General features: G+C 41.3%; 1 protein-coding gene across 1 annotated transcript in view; it reads right to left on the reverse strand.

Moving 5' to 3' along the window:
• ano5a (anoctamin 5a) overlaps positions 1-16113 on the reverse strand; it is a 33682-nt gene extending 17569 nt beyond the window's left edge. Inside the window, 3 exon segments of the mRNA XM_056739472.1 lie at positions 3985-4092; positions 12737-12798; positions 15752-16113. Of these exon segments, the coding sequence (XP_056595450.1) occupies positions 3985-4092; positions 12737-12798; positions 15752-15821 (240 nt within the window). The 5' untranslated portion in view covers positions 15822-16113.
• Between the last annotated feature and the right edge of the window lie 2394 nt (positions 16114-18507).

The raw sequence follows: 18507 nt of genomic DNA on the forward strand, positions 1-18507 counted from the left end.
GTGCTCCTGCTCCCTGACCTTGCACAGAGTCTGTACAAGAAGGCTCCTGGGGGGGGGAAGGTGTGCTTCCGCCCATCCCGCGGCCAGCTGTGCGCAAGGATATCCGTGCCGAGGGCAGGGACTATCAAGCGGGCAAATGGTGGTGTTACGGGAGGTGAACAGGTTTTACCTGGGCCTACCCGAACAGCCTCCAAATGAGCTGGACTGCACGGGGGTGGAGTCGCCACTCTCCACGAGGCATAAACTGGCGAGAAAGCACGTCGGCTGTCTAGTTCAGTTTGCCCGGGGTGTGTGGCCTGCAGGGAACGAGTCACCTGTTGACTCCACCGGAGGAGGCGTCGAGCAAGTTGTGTTTAGCTGCTGTGTGCGAACGCCACCCTGACGATCTGTATTCGCTACAGCTATAGTGCTGTCCTCGGAACAGCACGTGCATGTCTCGCACGAGAGGCCGTAGCCTGCTCAGTGCAAGTAGCATAGCCCACAACTCTTGGCAATTGATATGCCAGCGCAGGCGGGGGTTCGTCCAACACCCCACCTGCGTGCCCGTTGCACACTACACCGCACCCCTGCAGGGAGACTTCAGTCGTCACCACGACCTGCCTCATAACCTGCTCAGAGGGACCTGAGTCCGTCGAAAAAGTCATAAAGACTAGGGGTTATGGTGCGTCGGCAGCAGGGCGGCATCACCATGCGCCTGCTGCCGGTGTGCCACGCTCTCCTCGGAACTCGACTCTGAAACCAGTGTTGGAGCGGTGTCATGTGCATCAACTCGAGGGGTATTAGCCCGCGAGGACGCCATGTGTCCCAGGAGCCTCTGAATTGTTTCAGGGGGACCGCTGTCTGCCTAAAATGTTCATTTCAGACAGTTCAACACTGGTTGGGCACAACTGCGGACAGGTGTGCCGACATGGTGACAGAGCTGAGTTCCATACCGAGAAAGAGGATGCTCTGCACTGGGGAGAGCTTGCCCCTCTCTTGGTTGACCTGGAGTCCCAATCGACCTAGGTGCCGGAGCACCAGGTCCCTTTGTGTACATAACAGATCTCGCGAGTGTGCCAAGATAGGCCAGTCGCTGAGATAGTTTAGTACCCGCTCGCCTTCCTCCTCTCAGGGAGAAAGGGCGGTCAGGGACAGACCGAAAGGGAGGACTCTGTACTGATATGCCCGCCTCTCGCACGCGAACCGTGGGAACGGCCGGTGTCGAGGAGGAACGAGACATGAAAGTAAGCGTCCTTCAGGTCGATTGCCACGAACCAATCCTGACACCTCATAGATGTCAGGACGCGCCTCTGTGTGAGCACCCTGAATGGCAGCTTGTGAAGGTGCTCTGTTCAGGGTACGCAGCCTTTGGGGGCAACCCGCCGTCTTTCTTGGGAACGATGAAGTGCGGGTGGTGACCCACTGAACATCTTGGTTTTGAGGGACGAACTCGATGCCTGTTTTGCCAGAAGGGTGGTGACCTCTACCCGAAGTACAGAGGGAGAGATGATGCCCCGAAACTTGGGTGAGTCTCTGGCGAACTGGATCGAGTAACCAAGACGGACCGCCCTCATTAGCCAGCGAGACAGTGTGGGCAGCTCTCGAGCTCCCAGGGACTGTGACAGGGTGACCAAGGGGACGGTCTGCTTCATCATTCCCACGGGGGGTGGTTCGTCGGCTGGCGGAGCTAACCATGTCGCGGGGAGTCCCCGGAGGGAAGGTTTTTGCTCCGCCTGCTTACCTGCCTGGCGGGACAACGGCACGCACTGTCGGTTTGAGAGTGGTGACGGCTGTCGTATATGTGTACGACCTCACGCCTCGCCAGGGTGTGAGGTCGGTTCGCCGAGCACAGTCCAGTGGAGTGTGCGATCGGCTGCAAGTAAACCCGGGGAGAACAGAAAACTCAGTGAGTAAGTGGGCGCCAAGCCCTAACAAGGGCCCGGCTTTGGTGACGAGGCAGGAGTCGTCCCGTACCGACCGATCAGAGCCGTGGCTGTGAAGGTTCGGGCCCGATGTTGTTCTCCCTGGGGTCTTCCCGTCAGTGTCCCTTCTCGCGAGGAGGTTGCTGACGGGGTGGAGGTTTCCCCCTCGACCTCTGCTTCCGGGGTGCCGCCTGTGGGGGCACAGGAACCGGAGCCGATGTCGAAAGGGTCCTGGGTTGCAGGGAAGCAGACGTCACGTGAGATCTCGGAGGCCTGTAGGCGGCCGAGTCGCGGCGTGAAAAAAATGTGGTTAATTGCCACTGTCTGCTTCGCCGTCAAAAAACTGCTGAGCGCAGTCCTCGACGGTGTTACCAACAACCCACCCTGCGAGATGAGTGCATCAAGAAAGCGGACTTCCTTGCTGTCACTCTTCTGCACAAGGTATAGCCGGGGGTGTCTCTCCTGGACCACTACCGTGGACATCGTCCGACCCAGGGCCCGTGCCGCCGCCTTAGTCGCCCGTAGAGCGCTGTCAGCGGTGGCACGGAGATCCTGCATTATACCCGGGTCGGCCTTACCCTCGTGGAGCCCTCTCAACGCCCTGGCCTGGCGGACCTGCAGGATGGCCAAGGCATAGAGAGAGGAGGCAGCCTGGCCCGCAACATCGCAAGCTTTCGACACCAGTGATGCCGAAGTCTTACGTGCTTTGGACGGTAGGAGTGGTCGATCCCCCCCCAGGTGGTAGCCGTCCGCGGCACAGGTGCACCGCAGGCGGACGTTCCACCCGGGGGATCTCGACGCAGTCCTTGGCTGCCTCACCATCGAGGGAAGTAAGGGAGCCGGAGCTGGTTTCACTGGAACGGTCCGTGAGAGGAGCGTTCCAAGTTTTACACAGCTCCTCATGCACCTCCGGGAAAAACATGGCACCCGGGGTGGGCGCGGTTTGCACCGCGCACCGACCTCGGGAACCACGTATCCCCGGGTTAGCACGGATGACATCACTTCTGCTTCCTCCTGAACTCGACCGCTGGGGGTGGAGTTTGGATTCGGCAGAGTCGGATGCCAGTCTCCCTCCGATGCTGCGAGCGACATCTCATCTACGTCACACATCGTTTCCGAGTGTGTGCGTGAGGATCCGGACGGTATGCCACCGCCGGTTGGGGAACGTTCAGAAGAGCGAATCGGGGTGCGATCGGCCCGTGAGCACTTGGCTGGCGGGTTTACGTTCGCAGAGTTCCCCGTATCACTAACGCTGCTAACGTGGGTGGTCATCGGGGCCGTAGCCACAGATGTCACAGCCCGGGTAGCAGACGAAATGGTGGCTGGTTCCCGTAGGAAGACAGCCACCCGTGACCGCAACTTCTGAATGACAATCTGCCCGCAGTGTAGGCAGATGTGTCAACGAACGCTGCTTCAGTGTGCTGGACGCCCAGACACCTAATGCAGCGATCGTGTCCATCCCCCTCCTCGATGAGGGTGCCGCACCCAAGAGAACAGCGGGACATGCCGCGCTGGAGAATGCTCAGTCAGTCCTGAAAAGGACTTTTAGAAAAAATCTCTAACACCTCCGGAACCGCCGAGACGCCCAGGGGAAGGTCGCTGCAGAAAGGGACGATCCGCTGTAACACGTCGTAGCACCAGCGTGTAGTTGTAGAGGATTGAATCCTGAGTTGTACTCATGAGCGATGGCTCTGAAGAACAAAAGGTAAGTGAATGCTGCACGCCGGCCTCCTTTTATACCGGATTTCCGGGGGCGGAGCCCGGCATGCAAATTGCATTCGCCAAATTTCATTGGCCTTTTCTATAGTAGTCAGAGTTGATTGGTTCTCAAGGGCGAACCCCATCTGTCGTTCTCGACACAACGTCGAGAGACCGACAGAAAGGGAACTGTGATTTAAAGAGGGCATGGGGCAAACCCAACATAATACGATTTTGGAAAACCAAAATATCATTTTAACTTTAAATATTTCAAAACAATAAAGTAACTAATGTTAAGATATATTGGCGTTGTTTTGGTTAATAACTGTTCCCTTCATTTTCTTACACAATGCAGATGTGAAACGAAACAAAAGATATGACGCACCACTTTCTTCACTTCATCCTTGTCATCGATGTATGAAAGAACAAAATCTATCCTCCGTATGCCATCTCTAAAGTACACAGAGTCCTTGCTCTGGTGATGTTTATCAACCTGTACACACAACACAAACAAACACACAGGTTGTATCATACAATAAACAAAACAACCAGGATCAAAATTCTCATAGTATTGCCAACACACAATACTGCGTTTCAAATCTTGGGAAAAAGACACTTCATGCTTTTAATTGGTAAATGTGTGCAGCAAAATAGAAAAACACTTTGTCAAAATGTAAATCTTGTTTATTATTGATGACGGCTTATTAAATATTAACCGGCGCAGCTTGAATGAGTTTTTATTTCAAAGGTAGTGCAGCAAGAAACGGCGCCTCACATGCGAGCACAAAATCTTTTAAACGCAGGCAAAAATCTGCATTAACAAAACAAAATGAATGCAAAAGCAGGCCAGAGAGACAATCCAGCATGTCCGGGAAATCTACAACTTGAGGGACTGTGTCAGAGAAAGAACTTATATAATAATATCAACTTGTGTCTCTATATCAATTTCTTTTTTTAATTAACACTATTAGTTAAACCAAGATTTTAATATCACAGTATTGTCAAAATCTGTATATTTGTGACACCCCTAAAGATAACTGTGCCCAGTTGCATAAAGCGCCTTACGTTTTTCCCTTAAGTGTGACACTTAAGGGGTGATTTCCCTTCACCAAAGACAATAGGAGAATAACTTATAAGGTATACTAAGGGCACACTTAAGGGAAAATTACACTTAAGGTGCTTTATGCAACCGGGCCCTAACCTTTAAAACTCAATCACAAGCACACACACACATTTCACTACTGAAATTCTGTATATGAATCTTTATGCTTTTACTTTGCTCTCAAACATTCTACTTCCTCCTCTCTTAAAGAAACAGTTCTGCCATTATTCATTCACCTGTATAATACTTTTGCTTTCTTTGAAATGCAGCAAACTAATCTTCACACTCATTTCTAGGGATGGGAATCATAGGGTACATGACGATACGATACGGTTTGCTATACATTGCTCACGGTACCGATATTATCATGTGAAAATTATACGATAATCAATATATTGTTTGGCAATCCTATAGTGAATCATCACGATATCTGCATAACTATGAAATTAAAATGCCCATGAAGTGTTCAACATTTGTCTCTTTATTCAAGTCCACAAAACTTTGTTCAGTAGGTGAATTAATAACATATTACCAACATGACTAATGTTTCAAGTAAATTAAACATTTTATGCTAAAATTGAATCATTATCTTTGGAAACTGATACATTTAACCACATTTTTTTATATTGGCACTTTTCTAAATTTAACAGCCACTTAATTAAACTTGGGAACATTAGTGTTAACCAGCTTAAATAAAAAAAAACTAAAAAAACATTTCAGTGCAGCAACTTGCATTAAATCTAATCACATTCACGTTAATTCACAGATATGCATGGAGCATCATTTATTTTACACGCAATCATAAACCCTTTCTCAGTCTAGTTCCCTCAGTTGGGGGTTTAGCGCCACCCAGTGGATCCATGATGTAATTACGCTTGGAAATATATTCAGAGCGTCTTGTTTTATTAATTAATTAAAATATCGATATTTGGCGCACCATTTCGATTCTCGTATCACACGGAGAAGGACGACGATACATCGCCATGTCGATATATTGTAACACCCCTCACTATGACCATGACTTTTTGCAGTGGTGTCACATAAGCTCACTATAAACTGTCATTGTTTGTTAGGTACGCAATGTAAAGATTCTTTAAAATAACCGACGTAGTATGGGTTTGTGCTTCCCTTTTTTGGATGAACTGTTCCTTTAAATGTCAAAGGATTGTAAGATGCATTTGCTTCCCCCTAGTGTTCGGATGATCTGTTCGCCCTCATGACCTCATGATCTGTCCTGTAGGGTCAAACACCTTTCTTACTGAATTATATTAAAACTTCATTTAAAAGTCCACGCTCTGCAGAACAACTCTGACCCCACATCAGCTCTCTGAGAAGTTTATTTATTCTCTGCCAACACTAACATTGTTGAAAGTTAAATAGTTGCTCAGAAGAGAAATAGCCGGTGTGACCGGGAGCTGTCAGGCCTGTAAGAGTCTGCAGCTGTTCTCTAACAACTAAAAATAACATACACAAAGTGACTAACACAAACAAAGACAGCCGGAGACCGAGAACTAGCCCCGTCTCTCAGTGCTCTCACTACTACATCCAGAAATGTGACCAACCCAGCTGAGGTTTCACTACATGCACTGATTTTCTTACGCTCATCCTGCAAACAAAACATGGAAATTCCTGATGACTGCCGGCAGATAACAACAAGGACTTCCTCCAGTAAACAACAGCATTCCGCACGCTACCATCTTTAGTGAATCCTATTGGCATCTATAGAAATGTCGGGTCTCCTCCTTTCCACATACATTCAGGAGAGAGAAATGGAGAATCACTTTACCTCCAACCCGCAGATCAAGTGCTGCATCATTCGGTGCTCGGAAATCTCTTGAGGCGGACGAGACCACCTCCCTCACAAACCCCAGAACCGGACACATGCACACGTAAACACAAACGCACACATATTGGATTAAAGCTGCCCTCCTTCAGGATACACACCCAGTCATTAACAGAGAGCAAAGGGAGAGAGACAGGAGGGGGATGGGGGAGTCCCTCATGCCAGCAGTGATGATGACATCATCATCTTTATAAGATAATTACATCAGCAAAATACATTTTTCAGACGATAAAATTTGGCACAACATATAACTGACTGCACCGCATCATTAATTATTCAACTTTTTGTCCTTTTATGTAGTACAAATTATTTTGTTTTCAGTTTGCTGCGATATGTTTATCTCACATCCCATAATCTAAAGCACTTTGTATTACTAGCAAATTCTCTATTCACTTTGTTGATATCTCTTGCTAATCTTTTGTAAGACTTGCAATAATACCATGTATTGTACTCTTTAATAAAACATAGTATAAATGTCAATATATGTGTGTATACAGTATGTATATACAGTTCATATATGTACATTTATGTGTTTGATTTTCTCTTCTTTTCTCTATTTCATTTAACTTTCCAGGGATGTTTTCATATTCATACATTTAGTACAGCTGTTTTGAAACAATGCATATTATTAAAAGTTGACATGATTATTATGAAATGTGCCTAAAACTTGCCTTTGGTGGTTGATAAGGTGATATTCCGGTGTTGTGGTTGGTTACCAGAAAATTGCTATATGGCTGCATAGTCGAATATGGTGATTTAGTACATAGCTGTGTGGTTGCTAGGGTGCCCTACTGATTCCTATGGTATTCTTGATGGTTGCTTGAATCATGTTATGCTGCTGTGGTTGTAATTATTGATTGTAAAAAAATTGGTGATTGCTAAGGTGTTCTGGGTGTTTAAGTGCATTGCTGTGTGGTTGCTATGGTGGTTTAAGTGGTTGCTAAGGTGTACTGACTGTTTAAGTGCATTGCTGTATGGTGTTTTGGGCGGTTGCTGAGGTGTTCTGGTTGGTGAAGTTAATAACTGTGTAGTTTCTAGGGTGTTTTGGGTGGTTGCTAGGGTGTTCTAATGGTTCCTAAGGTGTTGTTCTGGGTTTTTAGGTGCATTGTTATGTGGTTGTTAGTGTGTGAGATGGTTTCTAGGGTGTTGTTATAATGTTGAAGTTGGTAATCAGGTAATGTTGATGTGGTTGGTACATTGGTGGTTGCTAAGATGTTCTCGGTGTGTAAGTGCATTGTTGTTTGGTTGCAAAGGTGTCCAGGGTGGTCGCTAAGGTGTTCTGTAAATCCATTGTTATGCTGTTGCTAAGGTGAAAATCAAGCTAGGAGAAGTAATGTCACATGGCTCCTGAACAGCCCACATAATGACATTGTTTTACATATGATGGATGGACACAGCAGGATTTAAGTTTAATAATCCAGATGAATGGTCTGCTGGTGAGGAGCAATAGCAATAACAATGTTTGCCTTTAGCAAACACCAGTAATTATAAACCTGAAGGATATGTACATCTGATTTGCTTGCTAAAATAACTACTGAACGTATGAATTTGGATGTCTATATACATACAGCAATAAACCTGCAGTTTCAAACAGGCATGAATATACTTTGATCTCCCAAAATGAAAACCAGCTATCCAGTTGCCTTTTTGTGAGTGAAAGCTCTTTGACATATTAGATTATCTCTAGTCGCTTTATCATGTCATGACTGACAATCTGATATCTTTACAAAGTCACTTTTAACAGGAATAGGTTAGGGGATTGTGGGGGATTGCAATGCTGACATTGTGGCTTGTATCCTCGTCCTACTTCCAAGTATAGATCTTTTCCAACTAGCTTTCAAAAGTAAAAACAAACCAAAAGCCGCTACTTTCTGAGGTGTCATTCACGTCCATCTCACAAAAAGTTCATATTTTCATACCTCAGTCTCCTGAACCAAGAAAGCGCAGTACATTTTCCACAGCAATGACCGCACTGATGTAATTTGCATGTCAAGTGTATGACCCATTTGCAGATCCTGACATTTTCAAGAGAATTACTGCAACCCTGCCATATAAATATTTGCATAAATATGTAAATACGACTTCCCCAGACAATGACAAACAGGTAAAAGTGAGACTCAGAGTGCAGGTTGGAAATGTAGTATCTAAGATCTAAAAGTGGAGTAACCTGATCGGAGCAAAAAAAGTTGTAATGACTGCTGAGCAAACCTGTTCTCTGTAAATAAGGACTATTTACTGAAAGCACGCAGCGTGTTTGACATGGCAGAGAATCTGCTGTTCTTTCACTCTCTCCCCTCTCTTTCATTTTCCATAATTACACATTAGAGATGATGCATATGTGCAGAGGTAGTCTCTCATCGCCATAAGCCCATGCACTTATATATAGCGTAAGTATATGTATGGTTAAAGAAATAGGGCAGGGAAGTAAAGAACTACAAAGGCCTTTAGCCACAAAACGCATCTGCTCAAATACAAATGTGTAATCATGTAATGTGACACAACTACAGACTTAAAAAAACACAGTTAATGAACAGAGTGCTGCTTTTTATATATAGAGACTTATTTTCATATAGGGAAAATAGAACCTTTGTGGCTTATTGAGCATAAATTGACACTGAAGCCTTAAGGCCAATGCACATTGAGTCCGAAATGTTACACACTGGCTCCTATATTATCGTCCGTCATAAAAAATTCAGACCGGCTTCGATGTTCTGCGTTTTCCGTAGCAAGCATTTCGAAAGACGTTTTGATAATTTAAAGACACCGTAAAAACAAGCGCCAAATATGAGAAAAGCATACGAAAATGTGGGACTGTATATGCAAAGACCTATTTTCCTAAGTTGAGAGGAGAGACGTCAAAAAGCTTGGAATGTTACACTGCATTGTGGATCAAAACCCCCAACAAACAACTAACATTATATAACTCTAAATGCAAATTGCATCATTTTTATAGTATCGGCAAATTTAAGTTGCATGTACAACTTTTTCAAGAAATTGTGGTGACATTATTGGCAGGCAATTCCCATCGACCACAATATCTTACAAAATAGCGTTTTGTGATAGACAAGACAAGTTGGGTTTGACATGACATGAGCCATATTCTTGTTGCTATGCAGTTGCTAGGGTGTTCTGGGAGCTTTCTGTTATCTTTGGCAATGATATCTGATAAACATTGAAGATTCTTTTACGATGTTGTAATAAAGTTTTATGAAATCCAAGCCAGGCACACATGCATGGTCACAGTTTTCAATCTCAGCCCTCTTTACCGTGTCGTACCCGTGAGCGATACTTCAGAAATAAGGTTCTCTTTCTCCATATCTGTGGACAAATTGAGCATGGTGAGACAATGACAATGGTATACAATCTAGACTAACAACCAAACACACAGCAGTCCATGCCAACCTATTGATCAATACCGTGCGAGGCAAAGGTCTATGTAAATGCACATTATTCATTTGTGAATCCTTCAGTGACAGTCGACTCAACTCATCTCTATCTGATAATGACATGATTTAAGCATGTTGGCAACAGCAATCTTTTCAATACTATTCATCAAGTTTCAGGGAAACACATCTATTGATTTGGATAGAACCATTTTCTCTCTACATCCCAGTGAACGTCAATCTATGAGCATCTAAGAAACAGAAGCCATTCCGAACATGCAAACACGCTGGAGTTGAGTGAAAAAATAAAATAAACCACTTCAGGAAATACAAGAGACATAAAGCCTAATCGTGTTTTGAATATGGGTTTAAAGGAGTCGTATTCATAGTAGCATTTAACTTTTCCCCTGCACTGTTCATAAATACTGAATAGAAAAGGTGCTGAATACAGAATAGACACAATATATATCATATGCTAGTATAAAATCAAAACTATTTGTTGTGAAACCAATTTTTTTTGTTCTTACTGTTTTTAGTTACATAGTAGCATAGTATTCAGAATCTCAGGAAGGTATATGCACAAGGGAAGATGACGTACATCCGCTGAAATCTCAGCCAGCTAGGTCAATTCTGCTCTCATAGCATTAGGGGGATTGTTCTCTTTGGTGCTGGATGTAACAGAGCTGGCAGAGATTTAAGGGGAAAGGACGCCATCGATCCGTGTGCATATACCCCATTGGCCTGCTAGCTTAGTTTATAGATGTTTCAGCGGCAACAAACTTTATGTGGCCCAAACTTAACTTCCAGTAGACCTCTGTAAAGAATCTATAACTGTTGAGTCGTTTTAATTTAATTCAATACAATTACTATACAATACAATATGAATTTTAAAATAATAATAATATACATTAAATATAAAACACATAACATGGAAATTTACTTCTGGCCAGTATGTGCGTCTGATGAAACATATGATGTTTTTTGTAAAAACTAACATGTCTGCTATTGAAGATTTGTTACATGTTTCTTTTTACTGTAAGCTTTTATTTTGCATTGATTGTTTAGCTGTCAAGAACAAGCTGTTGCCGATAAAACGATAACCACTGTACAAAAATAGCTCCCATCTGGGTCCTAAGGGAGACCCAATTTCAAAGGGGACGCGATTTCTCACAACTCCGGCTCTGACCTATTCAATATGGCGGACAGCTTATGTATAGTATTAGTGACCCACAGAAACAGGAATCTGTGTATGTATATCTATGGTTCAATTGACAAACAAATTCACGCCTATGAATGTTTTGTCATGATCAGATTCACAAAACAGACTCATACTTGCAAGGCAGTTAAAGCTTTCTAGGTTTAAATCAGCCTCATGCACTAGTTAATGCTTTTGACATTATATGGCCCCTTTACGACACAGTACACACACATGGTCCTATCTTACCCCGACAAAGCTGCTGAGGTGTTGCTGTGGTTCACTGTTTTCTTTCTCACACTGTTCACACCCAATCACTGAAGAATGACTTGAGCAAACAGACGCAATGCTTGTGCACTCAGAGACAACACTCAACGTGGACTAAATAGACAGAAAGAGAGACACAGAAAAGATGTAGAGGGGAGCAGGGCGGAGGGCACAGATGAGTGCTGGAGCGTGGTTATCTTCACAAGATTATCATGATTTAGTTACCTGAAATCAAACTAGTGGGAGAAAAGTAGAAACCATAAAAACATAAGAGAGCAAGAGCACAGAAGGGTGAAGGACAGATAACTGGAAACATAAAGTGAACGGCCGGATGACATCAGCAAAATGAATAGTTGTGTGCGGAAATATCACATTAAAGGGGAAGTTCACCGAAAAAGAAAACAATCTGTCGTAATGATAATATTATCGCCCTCATACAAAACCTGTATGATCATCCACAGAACACAAAACGAGGTGTACCTGTTCGTATGGCAGAATATGTATATGCTGTTTTATCCAAATTACACAAAACCGAGACTAAAGGGCTGTCAACATGACTTGTTTGAAGACGCACAGCTATCAAGGCTTCAGAAAACATGAAATATGGCACACAACTCATACAGAAAAATTATAACGTTGCCCGTTCACTTTATGTAGCTTATATAACAATGCAAAACCACCAGAGAAAGTCACAGGGTTTTACATCGATGAGGGTACAAGATGATGTATTAGACTATTTCTCAACCCTACATTTATAATTTCTATAGAAGAAAACGATTGAGGCACCACAATGAACAAAACTATGTAAACTAAAACAGCGAGTAACAAAACCACAAAAGGTTGGTAGGAATCAGGTAAAGCAATTTTTTCATATGCAAACCGAATGGCCTTGAATGGCTGAATGGTGAGCTGATTTGAATGAATGTGTCATCATCTAAGAGCACCTGTGTCAAACAAACATGACTGACCATTGTGCTTCAATTTTCCATTGCAAGAATATAAACACAGCGATAACAAAAACATCATAAACATCCCTTAATTAAAGCACTGACCATCGCCGGACTTACGCATTTCTTTGAAAACCCCACCACTCATACTGTATGTTGTCATATTGAACAATACATGACTTTGTAAGTAACTCACAACCAACTTATGTAATAGACCCATTTAGCAACCTCAGCAGACCTACAAGAGCTAGAGGGGGTTGCTAAGGAGTTCCTTATGAGATTCGGGTTATTGCATAGGGTCAGTCAGATGGCTTAGAAGAGAAACACATTTCTTCCCCTTGACCTGCATGGTGAGAGATGCATGCTGCTAAAGCTGCTTAAAATGTGTAAGAGATTTTACCACAGCGCTTTCAAGTTGAAATGATTCCTTATCCAAACTCGTGTGGAAGCCGTTGTTTTCCTCTGGAGAAGATAAAGAAAAAAACAAGAAGTGTTACTAGATAGACACGTGACATTTCAAGTACTTAGCAAAGGTTCCCATTTAAGGAGCTTCTAAAAAAGCGAACAATTGTGAAATAAATGTAAGCTTTTTGATCAATCACTTTTAGATATGACAATAATGGAGTTGTCAGCCATTGGCCAAACTGGTTACATTCACAAAGTCAGTGTTGCTTGTCAAGTGTATTATCATGAATTATTACACGGCTGGTTGTAATGCTTGATTCTAATTGCCTTGTTGCGAAATTGTGTTCATTATTCCCAGATAACAACCTCTAAAAAACTAATAACACACGTTATCCCGGATGCAACATTTCATTTATATATAAATATATATTTTTATTACATATATGTCATTATATTTACAAATGATTAAAACAAATTGCCTGCTCGTGACATCTGAACGTGAAAATAAACGTCTTTTCCTACATATAAAATATAGCAAATTCACATTTCATCTCCAGTTTTTTTTCTCATGTGCCAATAAAGTTAGCCGTGTAATAAGCGGGATAATGTTCAAGCAGCCGGTTGTTATCACGAAATAAGACCGCTATCGTGGATTGTGAACAAAATACTTGTAAACAAAAACATGCTAGACTTGCTATCGTGAATTGGTTGATTATCTTAACAGTTAATAGGTTTACCAAAAAAATAAAATGAAATCTGTAACAATAAAATAGTAACGTACTGTGATTATGAGTATTCTGAATTGTGACATAATTCAATTACAAGTACTTGATTTTTGGAATCTGATTACATAATCCAGATTACAAGTAATCAGTTACTACCCAGCTCATCTTGTAAAGTAGGTTTTGAAACATGGTAGCCGTTTTGTGCAGGTCAATTGCTGGTTTAAGATGATCATGAGCTGGTCCTAAGGTGGTCCTCAGCTGGTTAAGCTTAAACCAGCACATTTTAAACAAGCACATGCTGATATTTTCAACAGGGTTGTTACTTTATATGTTAGATAATGCCAAACAATGACTGTGTACCAAAACCGCTCCATACAGTTGGAATACTAGAAGGTTTCTGTTTAGAGCCCTTTCAGGCTAAATTTACCCTAGGCCAAGCTCATGTGTGTGTTGGGTGTCTTAGAAACCGCAGTGAACTCCCTAAAGTCCTAAACTGAGACAGAGAATGAGACTGAATGGTATCCTGGACTTTTCTAACAGAAGCAAAGCATCTAAGCAGTCTTCAACATATCATAAACCTTCATTACATCTAACATTACACTAAACTGCAGGTCTGACAGCTATTCAGGAAATTTGTGTTGTGTTAATTTCATCTGATGTTAGAAACATGAATGTTTCCTTCCTAGTCTAAAATAATGTCATATTAATGGAAATAAAGGAAGCTAAAAATGGTATAATGCTATTTGCAATGATTTTGGCCTCTCCAACCTCTCAAATTGTCATTTTACGACCACCTAGCCAATAAAAGCATGCAGTCATTTGTATTATCTGACTGTTATAAAAATATGCTATATACACTTTCAGATTAACAATCTCCCTTGTCATATAAAGATAACATTTCACAACTTTGAATTAGGTCTCTGAATGTGACTTCCAAGTATGCCAGATCATAGCCCTCAAACGTGATAAACTATAAATCAATACGTAACGGTACTGCATGTCTTCTTTTATATACCCTGGCATGAAAACACTCATCAAAGTCATGTACGGGATGTCAGGATGTGAAATTAGAAGTGAGAAATGTTTGCTGACACAGGAAACAACAGGCACGGTCAACTACATATTTTGTGGTTTGCTGCACACCAAGCACACGAAAATACAAAACGTCACAAAACGTTTGAGGTGTGACAGTATTAACAATATTCTTTGGAGATTTTATTTGTAAATAAAGAAATGCATTTAAGTGTTTATGAATTAGACCTTTACTGTACATGTACAGATGAGTTTATCCAACCCTTTATCGGCTTATCAGGAGACTCTATGCATTTTTATCTTTAAAGCACACTGAAGCAGTTATAAGGAGAAATTAGTTATTCTATTTTAATATTTTATACAGATTTATGAAGTTTAATAAATATTTACGGTACATTATGACAGTGTGATACTCTATCCCGCTTGTGCACAGATATAGCCCAGGTCAGGGGGTCTTCTATTAGTCACAATGTTCAAAAGCAAGTGTTGCAGTTTACATTTACACATTAAACAGATGCTTAGTGAAAAGCTAGTGCATTCAAGTTACATTTTAGTTGTGTGTTCACTGGGACTCGAGCACATGATCTTGGCAAGTTGGCATGTAAACTACATTGAGATAGCATGACTAAGGGAAAGTAAGGGACCATTTTCAGGTTGAAGACTATCAATGTGCTTTTAAAGGGGAAGCTGATGACTCAATTACAATTTAGATGTTATCTCTCTGCACATTATGTCTAGACTATTCACAACATTAGCCAACTTAACAGCTCACATATTAAAACATAGCTTTTAACTTTCTAATGCATAATATTATATTAACTTACATAGTTCATTCATAGTTAACTGCTCCGTTGTAATTAAACATAAATGAAAAAGTCCAAACATTGAACGTCACTGCCACAATGTAACATGATCTGACTGTAACTATTTACATTCTTCATAATAACTCCAGTCAAACAAAAAGATCCAATGAAGTACGTGTATTAAAGTTTGTTTAAACTTTTTAAACTATTGCTTCAATGACATTGAATAACGTTATAAGATCACATTGTAACGAGCGCACGTCACGTAAAGTTGTCAACGTAACGGACGAGCGAATTTCTCTTTAACTCTCGTGTTTATAACTTAAAGTAAGATCATTTAAATAAAAAGCGATGGAATAAATACAATGTGAAATAATAGCGAATAAGTAGCCTATACATGTTCAAACACACCAATATTCGTTTAAAGGCATTAGTGAGGCGGACACTCACCACCACCGTTGGACCAAACAGTCCGGTCCATTTCGATAAGCGTCGCATCAACCGGCTTTCCGCGATTCATTTTTATAAAGTATCCAACTGTAATCACGTGAATTTGACGGAGTTGTTGAATCAATGATCTTTCCGCCCGGGCTCAGTCCGAGCTCACGCCCCGTGATCTGATCTAAGCTCTCTGACCGCTGACACTCCGCGCACAGGGGATCAGATTTGTCCACACTGGGGCTTGTCTTCGGGTCTCGGTGAGGGAAATTACGCCTCTACTATGATGTGGGATTTGTGTTTAATATACATGAGATGTTAGTCCACCATTGGAAGGCGAAAGAGGGACAATATTAATATTGAGAAACGAGTCTGCAGTATAGGAGGACTGCTAAGGAACGTCAGCGTCAGTGGTTAATATTCATGTACTCTGCCTTCGCCGTAGTTGAATTCGTGATTTTTGCATTAAAGGGGATTGTTAGAAACGACCGCAATTTTGTCGGCACAGTACAGAGAGCAAACCTCTGAAAAAGATAAAAACAGGAAACAAATGGGGAATTGCATGAAATCATGGTCCCCTGTGAGCGTTTAGTTTCCTAAAAAGATTTATTGAATTACTTTTTCTTACATTTTCAATTCGACATGTATAATGTATTTACTATAGCTTTGGAGCCAAAGGAGTTTCTTTTCAACTCTATTCTTTGCATTCTTTTGCGTGTTCACGAAATCTCAGACAGGATATTTGAAAAATGATTGATTAACTTTGATTAATGTATTAAATCTGGTAAGTATAATGAAGTCCAACCCCCCCAAAAAACAAAAAAATAGAGCAAAGTTTACTTTCCATGAAAGGTCAATAGTTGAGAAGAATTGCAAGGTTCAAAGTGATGCAAAGGGATTTGTCAAATTTATAACTTTTGATATCTAAAATAGTTTCCAATAAAGATGACGTATAAAAAGAAAGTAGAAAATATTTGATTGTCAACACAGTCTTGAAGAACCTAAAGGCAGGATGCATTTTATACAGAGCTAGCATTTGTTTTGTAGGTGTAGTTCATATACTGCTTTACACACCTATATCAGCAAACAGGTTTTCCTGAACTCATTTGCATTTTATTTCCAAAGAGCGTTCATCTCCTTTGGTATTGCCATGTTTTCAATTGACGTTACACATGTTGAAAATGCTGTCTTTACAGGGAGCTGACGGAGAGAGGAAGGCATCAAATCTGATATTTCCCAGCGTTTAAAACAGTAAATAACTTGTCTCACAAGCTACCTTAAGGGTTAGAAAGGATATACAGTCAAAATGTATTCCACTAGCAAAATCAAACATGGTGAGCATTTCATGTTCTAGGGTGTCTTGTAATGAAATATCCAACAAGTCCCAAGATATGAATGATCAAGTACTGTATTTAAATATATCTCTTTTGTATGTTTTGGGTATTGGCAAACACAGAATGTTGAGAATGTAACATGAAAAAATGACTAAAGCTCACTAGCATGAGCACTTACTGCTTTGTACAAAAAAAAAAACCTGTTTCTCAAAAATCATCCACATCTGATTGCTTGTTCAAGCCCCACCAGAACTGTAACTAGAGTTCTTGTAGCCCAATATAGACTCTTTGGCCCTGTCTGCCCTTCAAGTGGTTTCCACGGACCTTCACTGTAGCAATTACACTGTTTGGGTGGGGCAGTAAAACATGCATATAGCTTACTTTCCACAAACCATAACGTCTTCAATCTGGGTTTCATAGTTCCACGGCCATATGTGAAGGTATAAGATACACGGGTGTGTGCCACCTTCATGAGGGCTATAAGGATTGGTTGGGTTGGGACGGGACTGTAGAGTAATAACAGAACAGGAGTGGTTTGTAAGATTAGAGGCAAAGTGTAGATATCATTTGAGCCCACACACTTTGATTTAGTCCTAGTAACTCCAGACATAGTAACTTCATTTAAAACAAAATGTTGAAAAGAGGTATTCAATAATATAGAACAGTAATAAAATGTGTTGAGTATTCACCCTTTGAATTGAAGACACCAAACTAAATTCATAAACAAGAAACATCTGTGTTCTTTTTGCAATAATATTACGGTAACTTTTTTCAGAAGGAATGTGAAAATGATTGTTTTAGTAATTTAGTTTTAGGATTTATTCAAAACAATTTGAAAGGTTTTTATTTCACTTTGTTTTGTTACCAAAATATTTAAAGTGTTTTGTTATAGACTAGCCTAGAGGTATGACAATTTGACTTTGTCATTCTATCTTTCTGATGATTGTTTTGCATATTCAATGTGACAAATGTGACAGTGTGCTTTCACTTAGTTTGTGTTGGAACTAAAAATAATTTGCCTTTACATAGGTTATCTTTAGAGTATCAATAAAACATTTAATTTGTTCAAGTTTGTTAAAAAATATTCTTTCTTGTCTTTCTCTCTCTCTCTCTCTCTCTCTCTCTCTCTCTCTCTCGCTCTCATTCTCTCACCAAACTATCCAACTCTCTTACAACTCTTTCTTACATCTAACCTGATTTAATGTATTAATGTATTTTATTTAAAAGTTTAATGGAATAAAAAATCGTACACAGACCTCCAAAGGAGCTGTAAATAACTGTAGCATACTTGAAACAATATATTTCAGTAATGTTGCATACAGGTGCCCATTGGATTTGGTATCCCTCCTTTATGTGGCTGTTGTTGTCACCAGATGAATATACTTTTATGACATAGTAAAACAGTAAAGACATTACCTAAGAAAAACTCAAACA

Source organism: Triplophysa dalaica, chromosome 24 (assembly GCF_015846415.1).
Source record: "Triplophysa dalaica isolate WHDGS20190420 chromosome 24, ASM1584641v1, whole genome shotgun sequence".
Lineage (NCBI taxonomy): Eukaryota > Metazoa > Chordata > Actinopteri > Cypriniformes > Nemacheilidae > Triplophysa > Triplophysa dalaica.